The 23,975-nt window shown below is 45.9% G+C and overlaps 1 protein-coding gene across 1 annotated transcript in view; it reads left to right on the top strand.

The window, feature by feature from the left end:
* Positions 1-23,975, top strand: part of kif6 (kinesin family member 6) — a 406,644-nt gene that overhangs the window by 336,317 nt on the left and 46,352 nt on the right. The window contains exon 16 of the mRNA XM_078213528.1: positions 21,604-21,654. Coding sequence (XP_078069654.1) covers positions 21,604-21,654 — 51 coding nt within the window. The remainder of the gene's footprint in view (positions 1-21,603; positions 21,655-23,975) is intronic.

Here is a 23,975-nt window from a genome sequence, read left to right as displayed (position 1 = left end):
TAGGAACTTACCACATAGGGATTTGCAGTCACGTATCTGTGCCCTGACATTTTTTGGCAAAGCCGCCAGTTATGTTTTTGTGATGACACCCACTTCTCTCTCCCTCTTACAGAATACTCTTAAGAATGTAAGTATGCTATGTAGTTATAAAACTTAAGTTGAAGTAGACCTTTTTTTGCTTTTCATTCAGAATGCAAGATTGAATAAATTGACATAGGGAAGATATTGGAGGTGTTGGCAGCCTTAAAACTGCACAAATCCCCAGGTCTGGGTGAATTGTGTCCCAGACTGTTGTGGGAGGCAAGGGAGGAGATTGCAGGGGCTCTGACCAAATCTTCAATTTCTCTCGTCTCTCCACTCACATTGTCTGTACCTTTAAGACTTGATTAGCTGTAAAGACTCGCATTCCAATCATTATTCATTATTCTGTAAATTGAGTTTGTGTCTTTATATGCCCTGTTTGCTGTTTGTTAGCAGATCTCCCGCTCACCTGATGAAGGAGCAGCGCTCCGAAAGCTAGTGGCGTTTGCTACCAAATAAACCTGTTGGACTTTAACCTGGTGTTGTTAGACTCCTCACAGCAGGAGGGCCAGACGACAGAAGAACAATTGATGTGGTTCCGCTATTTAAGAAGCGTTGTAGAGAAAAACCAGGGAACTACAGACCAATGAGTCTCACGTCAGTGGTAGGGAAACTATTGGAGAAACTTCTGAACGAGATTATCTATCTCCACTTGGAGAGGCAAGGCTTGAGCAGGGATCGTCAGCATGGCTTCGTCAGAGGAAGCTCATGCCTAACAAATTTAATTGAAGTTTTTGAGGAGGTGACCAGTATGTAGACAAGGTTAGTGCATTTGGTGTAGTTTATATGAATTTCAACAAAGCCTTTGACAAGGTCCAACATGGGAGACTTGTAAAGAAGGTAAATTCACATGGGACACAGGATAATTTGATAAAGTGGATTCAAAATTGGCTCAATTGCAGGAAACAGAGGGTGACTGGAAGCCAGTGTCCAGTGGCGTACCACAGGGATCTGTGTTGGCCCCCTATTATTCACCATTTCTATAAATTACATTAATGACTATGTGGGGGGTAGGATAAGTAAGCTTGCAGATGACAAAATGATTGGCCGGGTGGCTAACAGTGAGGGTGAGTGTCTTGAGCTACAAGAAGATATAGATGGAATGGTCAAATGGACAGATAAGGGGCAGATGGAATTTAACCCTGAAAAGTGTGAGGGGATACACTTTGGAAGGAGCAATTTGACAAGGAAGTATTCAATGAATGGTAGGACACTAAGAAGTTCCGTAGAACAAAGGGATCTTGGCGTGATAAGGGCGGCATGGTAGCACAGTGGTTAGCACTGTTGCTTCACAGCTCCAGGGACCTGGGTTCGATTCCCGGCTTGGGCCACTGTCTGTGTGGAGTTTGCACATTCTCCTCGTGTCTGCGTGGGTTTCCTCCGGGTGCTCCGGTTTCCTCCCATAGTCCAAAGATGTGTGGGTTAGGTCGATTGGCCATGCTAAAATTGCCCCTTAGTGTCCTGAGATGTGTAGGTTAGAGGGATTAACGGGTAAAATATGTAGGGATGTGGGGGTAGGGCCTGGGTGAGATTGTGGTCAGTGCAGACTCGATGGGCCGAATGGCCTCCTTCTGCACTGTAGGGTTTCTATGATTCTATGATTCTATGATTGTCTACAAATCTCTGAAGCGGTAAGGGCATGTTAGTAGGGTGGTGAATAAGGCATATGGGACAATTGCCTTTATGAATCGAGGCATAGATTACAAAGGCAAGGAAGTCATGTTGGAATTGAATAGAACGTTGGTGAGGCCACAGCTCGAGTACTCTGTGCAGTTCTGGTCGCCACATTATATAAACGATGTGAATGCACTGGAAGGGGTGCAGAGGAGATTCACCAAGATGCTGCCTGGGATGGAACATTTGTTATGAAGAGAGGTTGGGTAGGCTTAGATTGTTTTTGTTGGAGCAGAGAAGACTCAGGGTTGACCTGATTGAGGTGTTCAAGATTATGAGGGACACGGACAGAATGGGTAAGGAGTAGCTGTTCCCCTCAGCTGAAGGGTCAGTCACAAGGAGTCATAGGTTCAAGGTGAGGAGCAGGAGGTGTAGGGGGATGTGAGGAAAAACCTTTTTACCCAGAGGGTGGTGATTGTCTGGAATAACCTGCCTGGGAGGGTGGTAGAGGCAGATTGCCTCATATCCTTTAAAATGTACCTGGATGAGCGCTTGTCATGTCATAACATTCAGGACTATGGGCCAAGTGCTGGCTGATGATTAGGTGGGAGTTCAGGTGTTTCTAATGTGTTGGTGCAGACTCGATGGGCTGAAGGGCCGCTTCTGTGCTGTATAATTCTATGAGCGGAACGTTACGACCTCATTGCGCCCATTTTGTGGTGGGAAAATGTTGTAAAATCAGGTGTGGTGCGACTAGCGGGAATGGTGCCCGTTTTTGTGCTCATTTCCATTTTACCAAGAAAAAAAAATTGTCGCGATCAGGACCCTGCCAAAAACAGTCGAAACGGCAATTTGAATTTTTTTGCATTCATCACAATGTAATTAGTGAGTTTCACTCCCAATCGTCCCAGCTCACCGGCCTTAACCACCTCGTTCACTGCAACTGGATCGGTCAGGAAAACACCTCCTGTATAAAAGTCACATTCAGGGGCTTGAGCAGAGAGGGTGAATGAGGAGATAAGTCTCTGCTTTCAAACTGCTCCCTGCTGCTCAGAGGGGGCTGTTTCGTGGTGGCTATGTTGCATTTTGTGTCCAGGGGGGAGGGGCGGGGGGGCTGCCAGTGTGTGGAGGGGGGGGGGCGGCGTTGGGGGGCTGCTGTTGTTAATGGGATCTGAATTCAGACTCTCAGCACGGACTCGGCTCAGAGCGCTGACCTCGGGTCTTTGTGCTGACTCTGGGTCCTAGTGCTGGCAGCAGCAAGCACTGTTACAGGTGTGGGATGGGTTGGAAACTCTCTGAAGTGGCAGTGCTGCTGCCTCAGGGCTTGTCCAGCAGCACTGTCTGTGGGCCACTATTGCTGGGTGTGTGTTCATGGGTGTGGGGGGGGTGGGGGGGGGCGGGGAATGCGGTTGGAGGGAGGGCTGTGTTGCCATTCTGGGATCTGTGGAGGGGGGGGGGTTAGGTGTGTTGTTGCTGGGTGACTGTGGGGGCGGTTAAATGGGGAGTGTGTGTTGCTGGGGGTCTGTGGGGGGAATGGGGAGTGTGTGTTGCTGGGGGTCTGTGGGGGGAATGGGGAGTGTGTGTTGCTAGGGGTCTGTGGGGGGAATGGGGAGTGTGTTGCTGGGGTCTGTGGGGGGGGGTATGCGTAGAGTTTGTTGCTGGGGGTCTGTGGGGGGGGGGTATGGGGAGTGTGTGTTGCTGGAATTGTGTGGGGGGTATGGGGAGTGTGTGTTGCTGGGGGTGTGTGGGGGGGTATGGGAAGTTTGTGTTGCTGGGGGTCTGTGTGGGGGGGTATGGGGAGTGTGTGTTGCTGGGTCTGTGTGTGTGGGGGGGGGTATGGGGAGTGTGTGTTGTTGGGGGTGTGTTGGGGGGGGCATGGGGAGTGTGTGTTGCTGGAATTGTGTGGGGGGGATGGGGAGTGTGTGTTGCTGGGGGTGTGTGGGTGGGTATGGGGAGTATGTGTTGCTGGGGGTGTGTGGGTGGGTATGGGGAGTATGTGTTGCTGGGGGTGTGTGTGGGGGTATGGGGAGTATGTGTTGCTCGGGGTGTGTGGGGGCTATGGGGAGTATGTGCTGCTGGGTGTCTGTGTTGGGTGGTATGGGGAGTGTGTGTTGCTGGGTCTGTGTGTGGGGGGGGGGGGGGGGGCTATGGGGAGTGTGTGTTGCTGGGCTGGGGGTGAGTAGAGTTCTTTAACCTCTCCATCTGTCTCTCCCCTTCCCCAAATTCTAACCCCACCCTTTAGATTGACAAGATGGCTTTTGCAATGCAACCCATTAATCTTCACAGAAAGCATCATAGAAACCCTCCAGTACAGAAAGAGACCATTCGGCCCATCGAGTCTGCACCGACCACAATCCCACACAGGCCCTATCCCTACATCCCTACATATTTTACCCACTAATCCCTCTACCCTACGCATCTCAGGACACTAAGGGGCAATTTTTTAGCATGGCCAATCAACCTAACCCGCACATCTTTGGACTGTGGGAGGAAACCGGAGCACCCGGAGGAAACCCACGCAGATACGAGGAGAATGTGCAAACTCCACACAGACAGTGATCCAAGCCGGGAATCGAACCCAGGTCCCTGGAGCTGTGAAGCAGCAGTGCTAACCACTGTGCTACCGTGCCGCCCTTGCTGTTCTGTTGGTTGCTGCTGGAGCTGAGGAGGAGGAGCAGGAGGGTGAATTGTGGGCACAGGAGGCCCAGGCCTTACCACTTGCAGGAAGAGAGGGAGATGGCCGCCAGAGGCAGGATGTGGGTGCCATTCGCTCCAAAGGGAGGGTGGGGGGGGGTGGGCAGGAGAAAGAGGGAGTGGAGACTCTGGCAGTTCCGCACGCGTGTCCTTCGAGCAAATATCGGACATCGTGTGCTGCCGGCTCCGGCTCCGAAAGGAAACAGTGCGACAGCTTGCTTATTCCTTTCCCTGCAACTAGGAACCTGAAAGGGTTAATCATTGTAAATCTTCAGCTGTGCAGTCGTTTTGTGCTCACGTCGAGTGAACTCAGTTACTCCTTCTGCTTTTTCACTTTAATTATTTATAACCGATAGTGCCAGCTTGTTTGAGCTTGGATGCTGAAGCCAAGGTCTGGATCAGTTTATCGTGAATCTCAGCTTTCTGATCAGCCAGACTTATTAGGTATCCCCAGTGAGTCTGACTATTTGGAATTCTTTTATGACAATCCCACCGGCATTTTATTTAGACAGTCCCGAAGGTCTATCAGAAGCCAATGCAGACACTTAGTGGTTCTGTTTAATAAGACTATCTGTCATTCTCTCTCTTGTTACCCACACATCCGATTGTGATTTTTTAAAAAAACGTCTTCAGTTAAAAAAAACCCTCTGACAATGCAGTAATCCTTCAGCAGCACTGCACTGAAATATCAGTCCCGAGGTGGGGCTTGAATTCTCAACGTTTTGCCGGGGAAGGAAGCCCCACTTCAGAATTTCACCACAGTGCCAAAGTTGCATTTAACTATTTGGCCATCTTTTAGATGAGACATTTAACCAGCTGTTTGGGTAGCTATTAAAGATATTATGGCACCTTTTTGAAGAAGAGCATGGAATTATCTTCTGTCACGTTTTCAATCCTTAACCAACAAAAAAGATCAATAACAGAGTAATGAATATCTATCTCATTGCATTGGGTGCTTGCTGTGTGTGTGGGAAGGGGAGATCTGGGCAATCCTGGCCCTCAGAGGCCAACAGTACAACAGGAAGGAGCACCACTACCTCTCCTCACTCTGCGTAAGCTTTGTTTCAAAGCTTCAATTGACCTTCTTGGCTGCATCCGTGCACAGAAATCTCAGGGCAGCCCAATCTCTCAGAGGAAGCTTAAATAAGAACAAAGAAAAATACAGCACAGGAACAGGCCCTTCGGTCCTCCAAGCCTGCGCCGATCATGATGTCTGCCTAAACTAAAACCGTTTGCACTTACGGAGTCCATGTCCTTCCATTCCCATCCTATTCATGTATTTGTCTAGTTGCCCCTTAAATGCCGCTATCGTACCTGTTCCCACCACCTCCCCAGGCAGTGCGTTGCAGGCATTCACCACCCTCTGTGTAAAAAGCTTGCCTTGCACATCTCCTCTCAACTTTTCCTCACGCACTTTAAACCTATGCCCCCTAGTACTTCACTTTTCTACCCTAGGAAAGAGCATCTGACTATCCACTCTGTCCATGCCCCTCATAATCTTGTAATCCTCTATCAGGTCATCCCTCAATCTCCGTCGTCCCAGTGAGAACAAACAAAATAGGCATAAGACTTCTTAGTCTTGAAGGGTAGGGGGGTTTTAGTTAAGTTGGGCAGCATGATCGGTGCAGGCTTGGAGGGCCGAAGGTCCTGTTCCTGTGCTGTAAATTTCTTTGTTCTTTGTTCTAGCATAAGTAAGGTGCTTAAAACCATTTTAGAAAGCCACTCTAGACACAATTGAAGCCAATAAGTCATCAGTTGGCCTATATTGCGAAGGGGATAGAATATAAAAGCAGGGATGTCTTGATGCACCTGTACAGGGCATTGGTGAGGCCGCAGCTGGAATACTGTGTGCAGTATTGGTCCCCTTATATGAGGAAGGATATATTGGCATTGGAGGGAGTGCAGAGAAGGTTCACCAGGTTGATACCGGAGATGAGGGGTTTGGATTATGAGGAGAGGCTGAGGAGATTGGGTTTGTACTCGTTGGAGTTTAGAAGGATGAGGGGGGATCTTATGGAGACTTATAAGATAATGCGGGGGCTGGATAGGGTGGAGGCGGAGAGATTCTTTCCACTTAGTAAGGAAGATAAAACTAGAGGACACAGCCTCAAAATAAAGGGGGGTCGGTTTAAGCCAGAGTTGAGGAGGAACTTCTTCTCCCAGAGGGTGGTGAATCTCTGGAATTCTCTGCCCACTGAGGTGGTGGAGGCTACCTCGCTGAATATGTTTAAAGCGCGGATGGATGGATTCCTGATCGGTAAGGGAATTAAGGGTTATGGGGATCAGGCGGGTAAGTGGTACTGATCCACGTCAGATCAGCCATGATCTTATTGAATGGCGGGGCAGGCTCGAGGGGCTAGATGGCCTACTCCTGCTCCTATTTCTTATGTTCTTATGTTCTTATGTTCTTATCAGGCTCATGGAGCATAGCCCTGCTAAATTGGACATTGTTTTCCCTCATTTCCGTCCTGACCTCAAGCTAGTTGCTATAAAAGGGTGAGCTGCCTGCTGGAAACTCAACCAACGCCCGGCAGCTTGTCCACATTGTTTAAAGGAGGCCCATTTTCAGCTCCTCGATTCAGCTGTGCATCAGCATATCTTTGTGCTCAAAGTTGGGTGCTGAAAAAATTTCACGCTACTCTCTCCTGCTTGCAGTGTACCTCACTGATGCCCCTAAATATGAAACTAAGAATGATTTTTATACTATTTATAGATTTTTGCACATACAACTCTATCCTCGAATGTCAGCATTAGTGGATGGAGGTAAGGAAAACAATTGTGATGGGTGTAGAAAGCTACCAAATAAACCTGTTGGACTTTAACCTGGTGTTGTTAAACTTCTTACTGTAGAAAGATTGCCAGTGGAGGGTAAAGAAATGTTAGCTTGCACTGGCAGATTTGCGGGATGGGGGGGCGTATGGAGGGAGGAATGTTTGAAAAGGAAGGTAGGTAGATGTGATCTGGACTGGCTGGGTTGAACCTATCAGCATGTTCCTATTTCTAAAATAATGGACTATAACTTCCTCGGAATAGCACTCAGCAGAGATTATCTCACCAAACTCATTTAGCTGCGCCATATTTCTTCCCTGCCTCTCCCGCTCAACCATCTTGACTCAGGCCAGCTGAGATCCAGGCAGCATTTGTATCCACGAAGCCCAGCACTGAAACCTAAAAGAGACTGAATGAAGGACGACACGCCACCTTTCCCTTGGCACTAGTTGCCATATAGCAGGGATGTTTAAAGGCCTGATAGAAACTGATAGGCCAGGTAAGTATCTAAGGTAAGTGGGTGAGATTTGGGGGGTGTGGGAGTTGGATGTCGGGGTGGGGGGGCAGGGGGGAGTGTGGTAATGGAGGGGTCGGACATCTCTGGACAGCGGTGGAGGTGGAGGGGTTGAACATGGGGTGTTGGGGTGTTAGATATGCAGCAGTTTGTTGGGTCTGGGGGTTGCGGGGGGAGGGTGGGCGTCGTCGGCCTGACAGTGGGGTGGGGTCCAGTCAGGGTAGGGTGGAGGGATTCAGGTCAGGGTTTGAGACGGGAGGTCAGGTCAGTTCGAGTGATGAGAGGGTGATGGTGTCCAGCTGGATTGGGTCAGGTCAGGGGAGGATGGGTGGGGCCAGATCGGGGAGGGGTTCAGGTCAGGTCAATGGGGCATGGGCTGGAGGTCTAGCCGATTCAGGTTGGAGGAGAGGTCCAGTTGGATTGGGTAAGGGGGTCAGTTTGGGTGTGAAGATTGTCAGGTCAGATCAGATTGGATTGTTCCAAGTTTCGGCGGGGGGGGGGCGGGAGAGGGGTGGGGGTGGCAGGGGACCAGGTTCCAACTGGATTGGGTCCGATTGGGGTGTCGGGTCGGTGGTTGGGGGGGCGGGGGGGTTGGAATCAGTCCGGTTATTTAAAATAGGCCAAAGTTATAAGTACTTTTATTTATTCTAACTCTGATAGAGTAACTATTAGCGTAACACAGGTAGAACTATCCGAAGTTAGCGATTTAAATTGCTTTAGTCAGATGGTTCCCTGTGCAGTGCGATTGTCCAGGCGAAGTTAAAGCTTCTGGACAATTGCAGTGCAAATCCTCAGCTGGGAACATCGGAGAGAGATTCCTAAATATCTAACAGCGAAGAGCCTGGATGTAATGGCCCATTATATTTTTTGTTCATGTCTAATCCTAAATAAACTTACAATATCTCAGTGATGACAGTCAGCACTATAACAAAGATGCACACGTAATTGACAAAAAATGTTTGAATCACATGGAAAGTACTAATGAGATGTTTCTGTTCAGTAGGGTGCGGATTACTCTATTCAAATTGGCAATCCTCTCTGTTGTGTCTCTGCAACTATTCAAGGCATTTACTTTATTCTTCCAGATGTGAATGATGAGTCACCATTTGCCACTTGAGCAGGGGTCGGTGGTTGGTAACTTTGCAATTCGTGGCATTGGCTCAGAACCAGCATGCCGAGCATAAGAAAGGGGATATAACCGCTTAAGATTCCGAAATGTGCTTTACGCATGAAATTTCTATTTGTCATGTCCCAGTGAAGTAATTTGATTTTTATGAGGTCAAGTTTTATGACCGACAGTTCAGTTTTAAGACTGTCATCTCTGGGTCTGCCCAAGTCGGGGGAGGCAATCGCGTACTGTGGAAATATTTCCCTTGCGTGCTTAATGATCTTTTTCTATAGGATTTTATGATTCACAGCTGTATGAACGGCATGAACAGTTCAGTCTGGCCCTCAGCCCCACAATTAACTATGTTGCATGGTAATCTGTACAAAGGATGTACGTAGACTGGAAAAGGGCAAAATATCTTAGATTCTATGAATGGACATTTATTCAATGTTTTACACCTTTTCCAATTCATGTGCTTACCTTTGACCCTTTCACACGTAATTGTTGTGAAAAGGTCACTGCCAATTATTGTTACTTTAGTTTACTGGCCGTTCACGAGGTGGGGCTGAAATGCCACAGGGGAACCAGGAAGTGAGTTGTCAGTGTAGTGGGTAATGAGAACATAAAAACTAGGAGCAGGAGTAGGCCATCTGGCCCCTCGAGCCTGCTCCGCCATTCAATAAGATCATGGCTGATTTCTCGTGGACTCAGCTCCACTTACCCGCCCGCTCACCAAGACCTTTAATTCCTTTACTGTTCAAAAATTTATCTATCCTTGTCTTAAAAACATTCAATGAGGTTGCCTCAACTGCTTCACTGGGCAGGGAATTCCACAGATTCACAAATCTTTGGGTGAAGAAGTTCCTCCTCAACTCAGTCCTAAATCTGCTCCCCCTTACTTTGAGGCCATGCCCCCTAGTTCTAGTTTCACCTGCCAGTGGAAACAACTTCCCTGCTTCTATCTTATCTATTCCCTTCATAATCTTATATGTTTCTATAAGGTCCCTCCTCATTCTTCTGAATTCCAATGAGTATAGTTAGAGTATAATGGAGGTAGAATCATAGAAACCCTACGGTGCAGAAAGAGGCCATCTGGCCCATCGAGTCTGCACCGACCACAATCCCACCCAGGCCCTACCCCCATATCCCTACATATTTACCCGCTAATCCCTCTAACTTACACATCTCAGAACACTAAGGGGCAATTTTAGCATGGCCAATCAACCTAACCCGCACATCTTTGGACTGTGGGAGGAAACCGGAGCAACCGGAGGAAACCCACGCAGACACGAGGAGAATGTGCAAACTCCACACAGACAGTGATCCAAGCCGGGAATCGAACCCAAGTCGCTGGAGCTGTGAAGCAGCAGTGCTAACCACTGTGCTACCATGCCGCCGGTGTATAAAATGATTGAAGGATTCAATAGGGTGGATAGAGAAATAATATTTACTCTGATGGAATGGTCAGAAAGAGAGGGCAGATCCTTAAAATTAGGGCTAGGCTGTTCAGATGATGTCCGAAAGCACTTCTTCACAAGGGGGGTAATGGAAAGTTGGAACTGTCTCCCCAAAAGGCTTTTGTGACAGGAAGTCAATTGAACATTTCAAAACTGAGATTGATGGATTTTTATTAGGCAAGGATAACAAGGATTATGGAACCAAGGTGGGTAGATGAAGCTAAGGTTCAAATCATAATCTCCAGGAATGACAGAACAGGCCCGAGGAGATGAAAGGCCCACTCCTGTTCTCATGTGCCTTTGCAAGAGTGACTCACCTGATGAAGGAGCAGCTCTTCGAAAGCTTGTGGTACCAAAAAAACCTGTTGGACTTTAACCTGGTGTTGTGAGACTTCTTACTGTGCCCACCCCAGTCCAACGCCGGCATCTCCACATCTGTGCAATGGGTGTTACCGACTAATTGGTTGTCAACTTTAGGGAATTCTCAGTTACAAACTGTTCATCAAGTCAACAAAAAATGGCTGACTAATGTCAGCATGTTTTATAAAATGATAACTTTTGGGAACTAATTGCTAAACTGAATTTTGTTTTTGTCAGACATGAGTTGTTGGTTTTCTGGTTTCCTGCCTACACCAGATGTTGGCAAAGAACAAACCAGCCTTTGATGTGTTTTTTTTTCTAATTCTATTCTGTGCACTTCTCTGCTCTGAAGAAGGCATTCTAATAGTCTACAGGCAGTGGTGGTGAAATAGGACTCAGTACAATCTCTTCAATGAATTAGATGAAAGGGCAGAGCTTATCCAAGTTTGCTAATAATCGCGAGGAGATCGAACTGAGGTATATAAATACTGGAGCGGATTGACAAGGTAGCCGTATAGCAGATGTTTCCCCTTGTTGAATATTCTAGAATGAGAGGCCATAGTTTTAGGATAAGAGGTGGCAGATTTAAAACAGAAATAAGGGAATTACTTCACTCAAAGGATCGTGAATCTGTGGAATTCTCTATCCCAGAGTGCAGTGTACGCAGGAACAAATTTAAGGAGGAGATAGATAGGTTTGTAATTAGTGACGGGATGAAGGATTATGGACAGCAGGCTGTAAGATGGAGATGAGGCCCAGATGAGATTTGTTATGATCGTATTGAATGGCAGAGCAGGCTCGAGGGGCTGAATTGCCTACTCCTGCTCCTTATAAAGTCATAGGAATATACAGCACGGAAACATGTCCTTTGACCCAACTCGTCCATGCTGACCAGGTTTCCTAAACTGAATTAGTCTCATTTGCCTGTGTTTGGCCCATATCCCTCCAAACCTTTCCTATCCATGTCTTTCAAATTGTAATTATACCCACCTCTGGCAGCTCATTCCATATACGTACCACCCTCTGTGTGGAAAAGTTGCCCCTCGGGTCCCTTTTAAATTTTCCCCTCTCATCTTAACCCTATGCCCTCTAGTTTTGGACTCCCCTCCCCTGTGGAAAAGACCTTGTCTATTCACCTTACCTATGCCCCTCACAATGTTATAACCTCTGTAAGGTCACACCGCTCATCCTCTTGTGCAGCAGGAAAAAAAGTCCCAGCCAATCCAACCTCTCTTTATAATTCAAACCTTCCAGTCCCAGTAACATCCTTGTAAACATTTTTTGCACCCTGTCCAGTTTAATACCATCCTTCCTGTAGCGGGGAGACCAGTTCTTATGTTCAAAGCTAGGTGGGAAAGTGGTGAAGAAGCTATAAAAGGCTGCAAAAAGATATAGACAGGTTAAAGAAGTGGGTGCAAATGTGGTAGATAGACTATAATGTGGAGAAATGTGAAGTTACCCGTTTTGGTAGAAAAAATAAAAAAGAATAATATTTTATAAAATGTAAGAGACGAGGAAATATTGGTACTCAGAGGGACCTGGGTGTCCTTGTAAACAAATTACAAAACATTGACATGCAGGAAAGCAAATGAAATGTTAGCCTTTATGACAAAGGGAGTGGAGCTATTTACATCTACTTGATGAAGGGACAGAGAGTAATGTATCAAAGTTTGCTGATATACCAAGGTGGGTGGGAAGGTAAGCTGTAGGAAGGACACTGAGAGGCTACAAAGAGATATAGACTGGTTAAGTGAGCGGGCAAAAAGACGGCAGATGGGGTATGGCATGGGGAAATGTGAAGTTATTAACTTTGGTCGCAAGAATAATAAAGCAGAATATTTTTTAAAGGTGTGAAACTTGTAAGTGTTGATTTTCAAAAAGACCTGGATGTTTGTACAAGGGACACAGAAAGTTAGCATGTGGGTGCAGCAAGCAATTAGGAAGGCAAATGGCATGTTGGCGTAAATGGCATGTTGGCCTTCATTGCAAGGGGATTCTGGAGTTTAGGGGCGATATCATTGAAACCTACAAAATTCTGAAGGGGCTTGATAGGGTAGAAGCTTAGGGATTGTTCCTGCCAGTCGGGGACTAAAACATGGAGGGCACAGTCTCAGGATAAGGAGTGAATCGGTTCGGATTGAGATGAGGAGAAGTTATTTCGCTCAAAGGGTGAATTTACTATTTGGAATGCCCTCCTCCAGAGGGTTGTGGATTCTCTATCATTGAATACATTTATGGCTACGATAGGCAGATTTTTCGTCCGTCAGAGAATTAAGGGATGTGGGGAGTGGGCAGAAAAGTAGAGTTACAGCCCAAGATCTTATTGAGTAGCAGAACAGGCTCGACGGGCCATATGGTCTACTTCTGCTCCTGTTTTATTTGTTCTTGTGTTCTTATGATTCATTTCACACTTTTCTGCAGTACATTTTATCTGCAACTTGTCTGCCCATTTCACCAACCTGTCAATATCCTTTTGAATTTCTACACTATCCTCCTAACAGTTCACAAAGCTTCCAAGATTCTTATCATCTGTAATTTTCGTAATTGCACCCTGTACACCGAGGTCTAGATCATTAATATATGTCAGGAAGAACAAGAGTCCCAGCACTGGGGAACTTCACTACAAACCGTCCACCAGTTCAAAAAATACCCATTAACAACTATCCTCTGTTTCCTGTCACTCAACCAACTTCGTAGCCATGTCCTTTTCATTCCATAAGTTATAACTTTGCATGTAAGTCTGTTGTGTGGTACTTTTATCAAAGGCTTTTTGGGAATGTTGGCAGGCAAGGCAGGAGCATATTTAATCAGGGACTGGACAGCCTGCAGTGCCCCATTGTGCCCAGGCAGGGAGTCAATGGTTTGACGACAGGAAAACTACAAAGCAAGAATCATCTGACAGTGTAACCACTGTCAGTAACAAGGTGTTAAGATCCTTGACCAGACCGCCATGTTTTTGGTAAGATTCAACTGGAGACCAATAATGTTTTGTTTAGAGTAGACGAAGTTTAAGATTTAGAATAAGAGAATAAAGCCAGAAGATTCCATGGGTTTTGAGCAAGCACAAATTAACTTTACTATACCAGATCAGAAAACATAAAACAATTGACATCTTTATTGAATACTCAAACATTCAGGGTTAATATGAGGTACAGGCAAACTGTGCTCGGACACATCTCCCGACCCAATAAGTGGCAGATATGAATACTGTGGACAGTTCTGGTCACCCGATTTATGGTGGCACAGTGGTTAGCACTGCTGCCTCACAATGCCAGGGACCCGGGTTCAAGTCCGGCCTCAGGTCACTGTGTGGAGTTTACACATTTTCCCCATGTCTGCGTGGGTTTCCTCCAGATGCTCTGGTTTTCTCCCACAGTTGAAAGATGTGCGGGTTAGGTTGATTGACCATGCTAAATTGACCCTAATGTCAGGGAATTAGCAGGGGAAATATGTGGGGTTGCAGGAATAGGGTCTGGGTGGGATTGTGGTCGGTGCAGGCTCGATGGGCTGAATGGCCTCCTTCTGCACTGTAGAGATTCTATGATTATAGAAAGGATATTATTAAACTAGAAAGAGTGCCAAAAAGATTTACTAGGATGCTACTGGGACTTGATGGCTTGAGTTATAAGGAGAGGCTGGATAGACTGGGACTTTTTTCTCTGGAGCGTAGGAGGCTAGTTGATCTTATAAAGGTCTATAAAATAATAAGGGGCACAGATCAGCTAGATAATCAACATATTTTCGCAAAGGTAGGGGAGTCTAAAACTAGAGGGCATAGGTTTAAGGTGAGAGAGGAGAGATACAAAAGTGTCCAAGGGGCAATTTTTTTACACAGAGGGTGGTGAGTGTCTGGAACAAGCTGCCAGAGGTAGTAGTAGAGGCAGGTACAATTTTGTCTTTTAAAAAGCATTTAGACAGTTACATGGGTAAGATGGGTATAGAGGGATATGGGCCAAATGCGGGCAATTGGGATTAGTTTAGGGGTTTAAAAAAAAAGAGCGGCATGGACAAGTTGGGCCGAAGGGCCTGTTTACATGCTGTAAATCTCTATGACTCGAAGATCATATTCCTGCAATTTCTTTGGGCCTTATGTGCCTAAGAAAAATAGTAGGAAAATCTGGGGCAAGTGACTGGGAGCAGAGCACCATCAAGAATCAGAATCCCAGGCAGGGGACACTGAGAGGGAGTTGGGAGCTTCTAAAAGGAGTTGCCCCAAAGAAAAAGAGTCCAGAGAAGGGGATAGGGACATTTCTCAACAACCCATCCAGTCATCAGTACTATTGTTAATCAGCCAATCTTTTTGAAGCTGTCCGTCTCATGTAGAATTCCAATCTTCGCCTTCGAAAATCTCGCTTTGGAATTCTCTCCAAAAGTCGCTCCAACTCGGGACGACATCAACAATGGTTCATTTTGCAGCATTTCAGTCTCTCCTCCTGAGATTACATTCCCCTGGATCCCCGAGAATGCACTCAAGCATCAACTCACAAGCACAACTTCAGCTCTTCAGCTTCATCAAACAGAGCCCCACTGCTTCAAAGGATTACCTTTGCTCAACGTCCGGCATTACCCTTTGGTCACCTTGATCGTCAAGGTTTCTTCTGAGCTCTCTTCAGCTACCAGGGCTTCCCTTGAGCCCCCTTCACTTAAAAAGTGCTACGCACATCCTTTTTCCTTTTTGGAGCCTTTTTTCTCTGCTCCTCCCTTTTTTAACTGAATTGGGATCTCTTCCTGTCCCTATCCCCTTCTCTGGACTCTTTTTCTTTGGGGCAACTCCTTTTAGAAGCTCCCAACTCCCTCTCATTGTCCCCTGCCTGGGACTCTGATTCTTGATGGTGCTCTGCTCCCAGTCACTTGCCCCAGATTTTCCTACTATTTTTCTTAGGCACATAAGGCCCAAAGAAATTGCAGAACTGTGCGGGTGCAGTCTGCTCCTGGTCAGCGCATGTGCAAAAACTCCAAGGTCCATCAGGAATTGAAGTTCCCAACCTCTGCCCTCATTATCAAGGTAAGTTTGGTTTTCATAACAAAGGGGACATGTAGGGCCGAATCTTCCAAGGAGTGGCAATCGTGATAAGGTTTATTTCTTGTTCATTCAAGGGATGTGGTTGTCACTAGCTGGACATCTCGGATTACCCTTGAACTGACTGGCTTACCAGGCCATTTAAGAGTCAACCACATTGCTGTGGATCTGGAGTCACTTGTAGGCCAGGCCAGGTAAGGATGGCAGATATTCTTCCCTATAGGACATCAGTGAACTGGGTGGGCTTTTAATTTTTTTTATTCATTCATGGGGCATGTGCGTTGCTGGCTGGCCAGCATTTATTGCCCATCCTTAGTTGCCCGAGGACAGTTGAGAGTCAACCACATTGCTGTGGCTCTGGAGTCACATGTAGACCAGACTAGGGTAAGGCGGCAGATTTCTTTCCCTAAAGGACATCAGTGAACCAAGTGGGTTTTTCTGACAATCGACAATGGTTTCATGGTCATCAGTAGACTTTTAATCCCATATTTTTATTGAATTCAAATTTCACCATCTGCCGTGGTGGGATTCGAACCCAGGTTTCCAAAGCATTACACTGGTTCTCTGGATTACTCGTCCAAAGAACATATCCTTACGCCATCGTCTCCCATTACTTGCCATCGGAGCTCCGTATTTCTTGTCCAGCTTTCAAACCAGCCTCTCCGAAAGGAAAAGCAGGTCTGTACTCAGAGTCCCTCCTTATAGTACAAGATCACCTGGGGAAGCTGAGCTCAGCTGAGTTTTTTATGGCACCAGCTGCCATATTTTGGTAAATCTTCATTCACAAACATAATAAGAAGCTTTGGGACATTTAAACAGCTTTTCAGTGTGTTAGGTGGCGGTAAGTGGCAAGCTGGCAGAGTGGTGGGGCGATAAGTGGCAGGGTGGTAGATGGGTAGGGTACCAACTGGGTATGGTGACAGGGTGGTGAGGTCAGGCTGGGTTTGGTGGGGAGTCTTAGGGTGGGGAGAGTATTTGGATGTCCAGGAGGTGGGGGGACGGAGTTGGAGGAGCGTGAGAGTTGGATGTCGGGGGGGGGGTGAGGAGTTAGAGGGGTAGTCTGGGAATTGCGTCAAAAGGGATGGTGGTGGTGGGGGAGGAGGGGGAGGAAGGTTGTATCATTGTTTAGAAGTTAGATATGTTTTTTTCTTCCTGCCTAATATTTCCCGGGTAACTATTCAGATAAGTAAGTTGGAACATCCAAGGGGTCCCCAAATGCACATTCCAGGATACCTCCAGGTTTCGACTATCCAGAGACCAGCAGATCTGGGCATACTGTAACCACCTATTAGAATCAACAGAGATTTTTGCCTACTTACATAATCTGCATAGTCAAAAAACAAAGAAAAATACAGCACAGGAACAGGCCCTTCGGCCCTCCAAGTCAAGTACAGTATGCAGCCCATGTACACACACATGATTATCATGTGTATAGTTGGTCTTAGGACATATGTGGTTGTTCTATTGTGACAGTTGTGTTCAGTAAGCCTTCTGGTGAGTCTTTATGACTGTCCTATCAGTATTTACTTTTTGTGAAAACATTTTGTTACGGAGACAAATAGCCACCAGATTGTAACCTTCCAGCTCAACTCAAGTAAACAATGGACAGCTAGTTGTGATATAAATCCGTATTTCATAATGAAAGTGAAAAAGACAAACACGTCGTATTGGCGACGATCATGAGTGGTTCATAAAATAATCCATACAGAAGACTCAGTGATGGACAAAGTGAGTACCCAAAACTTTCTTCAGTGAATTTGCAGTCTCAAATATGAGACCCTTCAAATGCGAAATATGTGCATTTGCAACGACATAAAAACAAAAACATGGCAGCAGTATAAGATGTTTGTGTCAGAACATTGTGATAAAGGTTCGAACCCGCAGCACTATCTAGTCTGCAAAGTCATAACTGACGGCTTATTTTTTTACTGTTAAATAACAGATGGGTTATTTTTTATTGCCAAGCAGTTTAACAGAGGAACAAAGATGTAACCTGTCAGGCTGGGTAATGGTACGTCTTGGATTTGTTTCCTATTTTGGTTCGGTGCAAATGGAGGTCTCGGAATCGAAGCCTTTACAGAACCCACTTGTCCATTTATCCTCCAAGAGGGGCATGCAAGTTTATTCCATAAAAACAAATTGGACAGAGCTAAATTGTAAAAAAAAAGTCACAAGAGCCCCCTGCGCTCCTAACTTATACAAACTAGAAATAGATTCCACATTTCCTTTCCAGTTTCCCTGTTACATTTCCTATGTTTCACTGGTGTTTTCGATAATGCTTTCTTCTTGATGGATGGATGTTCTCCTCATGCTTCTCCCATCAGTGCTGATGAGGTCATTGATCTTTCCAAACTTTATAATGCAGCTCAGTGAAGCCAAAAGCGAAAGCCAAGTTCAACAAATATATTAGTTTAACTGCAGACCTGCCTTGTGTTCCAAGACAAGTGATTACGAACCGAAGAATGTGGCGAATCTTTACATAAATGACTAACTGAAGGTGGTATTATGTCTTCTTCTGTGCTATTCTTAAATATTATATGAGTACTTTTCCATCTATATGCTCCAAACAAAGAATCTTGCCCATTAAGAGCACATGCGGCAGCACGGTGGCACAGTGGTTAACACTGCTGCCTCACAGCGCCAGGGACCCGGGTTCAATTCACGGCTTGGGTCACTGTCTGTGTGGAGTTTGCACGTTCTCCCCATCTCTGCGTGGGTTTCTTCCTGATGCGCCAGTTTCCTCCCACATTCTGAAAGATGTGCTGGTTAGGTGCATTGACCCGAACAGGCGCCAGAGTGTGGTGACTAGGGGAATTTCATAGTAACTTCATTACAGTGTTAATGTAAGCCTGACTTGTGACTAATAAATAAACTTTTGCTTTACTTTAAATTCAGTAATTTGGGAGCAGTGATTAAGCACTGAACTATCTATCTGTTTGGACTGTGGGCGGCACACTGGCTCAGTGGTTAGCACTGCTGCCTCACAGCGCCAGGGACCCAGGTTCAGTTCTTGGCTGAGGCTACTGTCTGTGTAGAGTTTGCACTTTCTCCCTCTGTCTACGTGGGTTTTCTCTGGGTGCTCTGGTTTCCTCCCACAGTCCAAAGATGAGCGGCTTAGGTGGATTGGCCATGCTAAATTGCCCCTTAGTGTCAGGGGGACTAGCTAGGGTAAATGTATGGGGTTATGGGGATAAGGTCTGGGTGGGATTCTGGTCGGTGCAGACTCGATGGGCCAAATGGCCTCCTTCTGCACTGTAGGCTTCTATGATTCTATGATATCAATGACGAGTTTAATATAGAAGGGGCTAAATTAGATAGAACCCAAAAATAGAGATAGGGATTGCAATTGGCACTTATCTCAGTCCACTTCAGTAGAATACAGGCAACCCACCAACTTGGTGTTTCTGCTCACATGACTGACTGTTCCCTGCAGCCATTACTACGTGCACTTTCATTGGCTATGTGCATCAAGAATGGCAGGGGTGGGGGGGGGGGGGTGCAATATAAAAACCTTCACTTCCTAGCACCAGTTAAAGATAGCTTGCAGCTCTTAAGGAGTGTTGCATGGTGGCTGGAGCAGGTGCTGGATGTTTTGTAGGAAGTGCATCTCACCAGAAATACAGTGAAGAAGGGCACACCATGAGGGCAGGTGCCTCTGAGATACTGCATTGCAGTCCTTGGTCTAGAAGGTGTAAACTAGGAGAGATGTCAAGGAGGGAGGCAGGAAGCTCCTGGAGCACCCGAAGCAGAGATGCTCTCCAGCTGAGGGTCTTTCTCCACCTCCTTCCCCATTTGGCAGGTTATCATAGAACCCCTACAGTACCGAAAGAGGCCATTCGGCCCCTCGAGTCTGCACCGACCACAATCCCACCCAGGCCCTACCCCCATATCCCTACATATTTACCCACTAATCCCTCTAACCTATGCATCCCAGGACACTAAGGGGCAATTTTAGCATGGCCAATCAACCTAACCTGCGCATTGTTGGACTGTGGGAGGAAACCGGAGAACCCGGAGGAAACCCACGCAGACACGAGGAGAATGTGCAGACTCCACACAGACAGTGACCCAAGCCGGGAATCGAACCCAGGTCCCTGGAGCTGTGAAGCAGCAGTGCTAACCACTGTGCTACCGTGACGCCCCAGGGCGTCTATGTGACCTCTCCAGGCCGTGCTGTAATCCAGGGAAATGCCTACTCGTGCATTCATGTCTGGGATTGTGTCGAAGCCTTGAAATCAGCAAGAAGTCAAAATCCCGGACTCCCTTCCTCACAGCACTGTGGGCTTACCTACATCACAGTGACTGCAGCGGTTCAAGGGCAGCTAGGGATGGGCAATAAATGCTGGCCTTCCAGCGATGTTCACATCCCATGAACGAATAAATAAATGCCAGCCACACCATTTCCTGTGGATGTTTGCAACTTGAGCTACCTGTACAAAGCACCAAACACAGGTAAAAATCACAGCGACAGCCACAAGTTCAAAACACCAACTAATCTCTGAATGTATGTTCAAATGATGATTTGAACCTTGCCGTCTAGCTGTGTTCAGTTTAATTAAGTCAGTCACACATGCACAATAATAAACACAGTCCTCACAAGCCTGTTTCACGCCATTCCACAGAAATATTGGAAAAATTGATATTTTCTTTACAACAGTTAAAATTAATCTTACAGATCCTTCCCCCCAAAATTTCTACTTGGTTAGATCCACAAAGAAACACCCATCTGGATAACAGTCCCCATAGGTATCTAATCTATAAGAATTCCAGTAACATTACCACAAGACACACCGCACTGTTGCTCTAGAGAAGAGATGTCACAGCTTCTCTCTCTCTCTCTCTCTCGCATTCCACTCATTATGCAAATTCCAGACGTGAAAACACAACTCTGTTCGATGTAAAAACAGCCACTTTGCTGGGTTACTGCAAACTTCTCATTTTACTTCTTTTCACAGCACTGTCCCAACACAGGAGGTCTTACATGACTACTCCCAACTCAGCACCCAACCTCGCTGTAAATATGTTTTTTCCCTTTCACCTTTTCCCATTGTCTTCTTTGAAATTTACCTTTCCCAGGAAATAAAAATCTTTTATATTTTCCTTATGGCCACCATTTTCGAGTAAAATAAAATTGAATAACTTGGCCTCATTTATTGATGATGTTTTCCCAGTTGTAAACTCCTTCTTGCTTCCCTTTGAAATTGTACAGCTAAACCTCCAAATCTTCCCTTATCTCCTCATGCAAATTTCCATCCAAGTTGTGTTTACTTGTAGCCCACCTGATGTTCTAAACGTCACAGGCATTTAGTCCCCAGCTTAATTAAATCAGGCATGCACACACAAAATACACACACACACACACACAGACTCCACAATCCTGCTTTACAGGAGATCCTTCACAGTAGATCCCAGAAATAATAATAAATAAAATTTTCTTCACAGAACATACTGAATTGTTGCTTCTGATAAACCAAATATGCAGAAGTTTACACCTTACGTTAGCTATTCAGAAGAATAAAGCCACATTTAGTGCCTAATATACAGTGCAATTAAAGTTTATTTATTAGTGTCACAAGTAGGCTTACATTAACACTGCAATGAAGTTACTGTGAAGATCCCCTAGCTGCCACACTCCGGCGCCTATTTGGGTACAGTAAGGGAAAATTTAGCATGGCCAATGTGCCTAACCAGCATGTCTTTCCGACTGTGGGAGGAAATTGGAGCACCCGGAGGAAGCCCACGCAGACACGGAGGGAACGTGCAGACTGCACACAGACAGTGACCCAAGCCGAGAATTGAACTCGGGTCCCTGGTGCTGTGAGATAGCAGTGCTAATCACTGTGCCGCAGTATCTTATTATTAGTATCTAGTTTGCCTCACATTAAACAAGCTAAGATGCCTCCTTGTTGAAGGCATTTTGTTACAAGGTGAATCAATCACTTCATAATTGAAATAAATAAGCTGAATTTCTTTTATCCTTTTGCAGACCAACTGAAAGGTCAACTGGAACAGAGAAGAATGCAAAGGGCTGCCTGTAGTAAGTGTGCACATGGTTCTGAGTCCATATTTGACATCAATAGGTTGTTTAAAAAGTGAGATGAACAAATAAAACAAGTCAAAAGGAATAGTGACGATTATTTAGCTTCACAATCCCAAATGGCAGTGATGAACAGTGCTGACTTTGATTTTGATTTGATTTGATTTATTATTGTCACATGTTTTGGTATACAGTGAAAAGTATTGTTTCTTGGGCGCTAATTAGACAAAGCATACCGTTCATAGAGAAGGAAAGGAGAGGGTGCACAATGTAGTGTTACAGTCATAGCTAGGGTGTAGAGAAAGATAAACTTAATACGAGGTAGGTCCATTCAAAAGTCTGCCAGCAGCAGGGACGAAGCTGTTCTTGAGTCGGTTGGTACGCTCCTCAGACTTTTGTACCTTTTTCCCAACGCAAGAAGGTGGAGGAGAGGAAGCGAGTATGTCTGTGGTGTGTGGAGTCCTTGATTATGCTGGCTGCTTTTCCAAGGCAGTGGGAAGTGTAGACAGAGTCAATAGATGAGAGGTTGGTTTGCGTGATGGACTGGGCTTCGTTCACAACCCTTTGTAGTTTCTTGCAGTCTTGGACAGAGCAGGAGCCATACCAAGCTGTGATACAACAGAAATAATGTTTTCTGTGGTGCATCTGTAAAAGTTGGTGGGCTTTCTTAACTACAGGGCGGCATGGGGGGACCAGGGCAGGTTGTTGGTGACCAGGACATGTAGAAATTTGAAGCCTGCGACCATGTTGATGCAGACTTGGGCATGTCCTCCACTATGTTTCCTGAAGTCGATGACTATCTATTTTGTTTTGAGATTGACATTGAGGGAGAGATTATTGTTGTCGCACCAATTCACCAGATTCTCTATCTCTTTCCTGTACTCCGTCTCATCATTCTCTGAGACCTCATCATTGTTTGAGAGTGTCATCAGCAAATTTAAGATGGATATGGTGGGATGTGGGCCAAATGCAAGCAACTGGGACAAGCTTAGTGGTCAAAACTGGGTGGCAAGGACAAATTGGGCTGAAAGGCCTGTTTCCATGCTGTAAACCTCTATAACTTGAAAATCGAGTTGGAGGGGAATTTGGCCACACAGTCATAAGGAGAACAATAAGTGGCTGAGGACACAGCCTTGTGGGGCACCGGTGTTGGGGATGATCGTGGAGGAGGTGTTGCCTTTTATGTGGGGCTTTTTAGACAATGTGGTAGTTTCATGTAAGTTTTCATATTATCATTATTGATACTGGCTTATTCTTCCCAATTTGATTTAATTAACAGAATTTAAATAGGTCATCTACCATTGAAGCATTCAAACTCTGGTTTTTGCATCATAAGTTTGGATTTCAGAATTACTGTTCCAGTAATATAACTATTCTTTTCCCGCATCTGGATAACTTGGAAACATATCAGCGTTCCTTCATCAACTCTGGATCAAAACCATGAAACTCCTTAACTAATGGCACCGTGGGAGTACCTTCACCACGCATACAGCAGCTTTTGAAAAAGATAGTTGAACACAGCTTTCTCATGGGCAATTAGAGATTAGGGACAATAATTGCTGGCCTTCCAACATGTTCACATCTCGCATATGAATAAATAATATTTAAAAAAAGTTTTTTACAGTAAGTTAGATAAATATGTGAAGAAAGGAATAGAATATGTTGCTTGGATGAGATGTAGAATGATGGGAGGAGGCTCATGTGGAACATGAATAGCTACTTTGCCAGATTAACTGCTTCTGTATTGTTCGTTCTATGAATAGTTATGAGAGTAAATTTATTTTTATTCATTCATGCAATCTATATTACAGGGCCATCATTTATTGCCCATCCCTAATTGCCCTTGAGAAGGTGGTTGTGAGCTGCCTTTTTGAACTGCTGCCATCCATGCGGTGTAGGTACACCCACCGTGCTGTTAGTGAGGGAGTTATGATCCAGCAAGTGAAGGAATGGTGATATATTTCCAAATCAGGATGGTGAGTGACTTGGAAGGGAACTTGCAGGTGGTGGTGTTCTCATGTGCTTACTGCGGCGGCACGGTGGCGCAGTGGTTAGCACCGCTGCCTCACAACGCCAGGGACCCAGGTTCGATTCCCGGCTTGGGCCACTGTCTGTGTGGAGTTTGCTCATTCTCCCCGTGTCTGTGGGGGTTTCCTCCGGGTGCTCCGGTTTCCTCCCACACTCCAAAGATGTGCGAGTTAGGTGGATTGGCCATGGTAAATTGACCCTAGTTTCATGCGGATTAGCAGGGTAAAATTGTAGGGTTAAGGGCTTGGGTGTGATTGTGGTCGGTGCAGACTCGATGGGCCGAATGGCCTCCT

Source organism: Mustelus asterias, chromosome 5 (assembly GCF_964213995.1).
Source record: "Mustelus asterias chromosome 5, sMusAst1.hap1.1, whole genome shotgun sequence".
Classification (NCBI taxonomy): Eukaryota; Metazoa; Chordata; class Chondrichthyes; order Carcharhiniformes; family Triakidae; genus Mustelus; species Mustelus asterias.
This window is presented reverse-complemented; position numbering and strand designations above follow the sequence as displayed.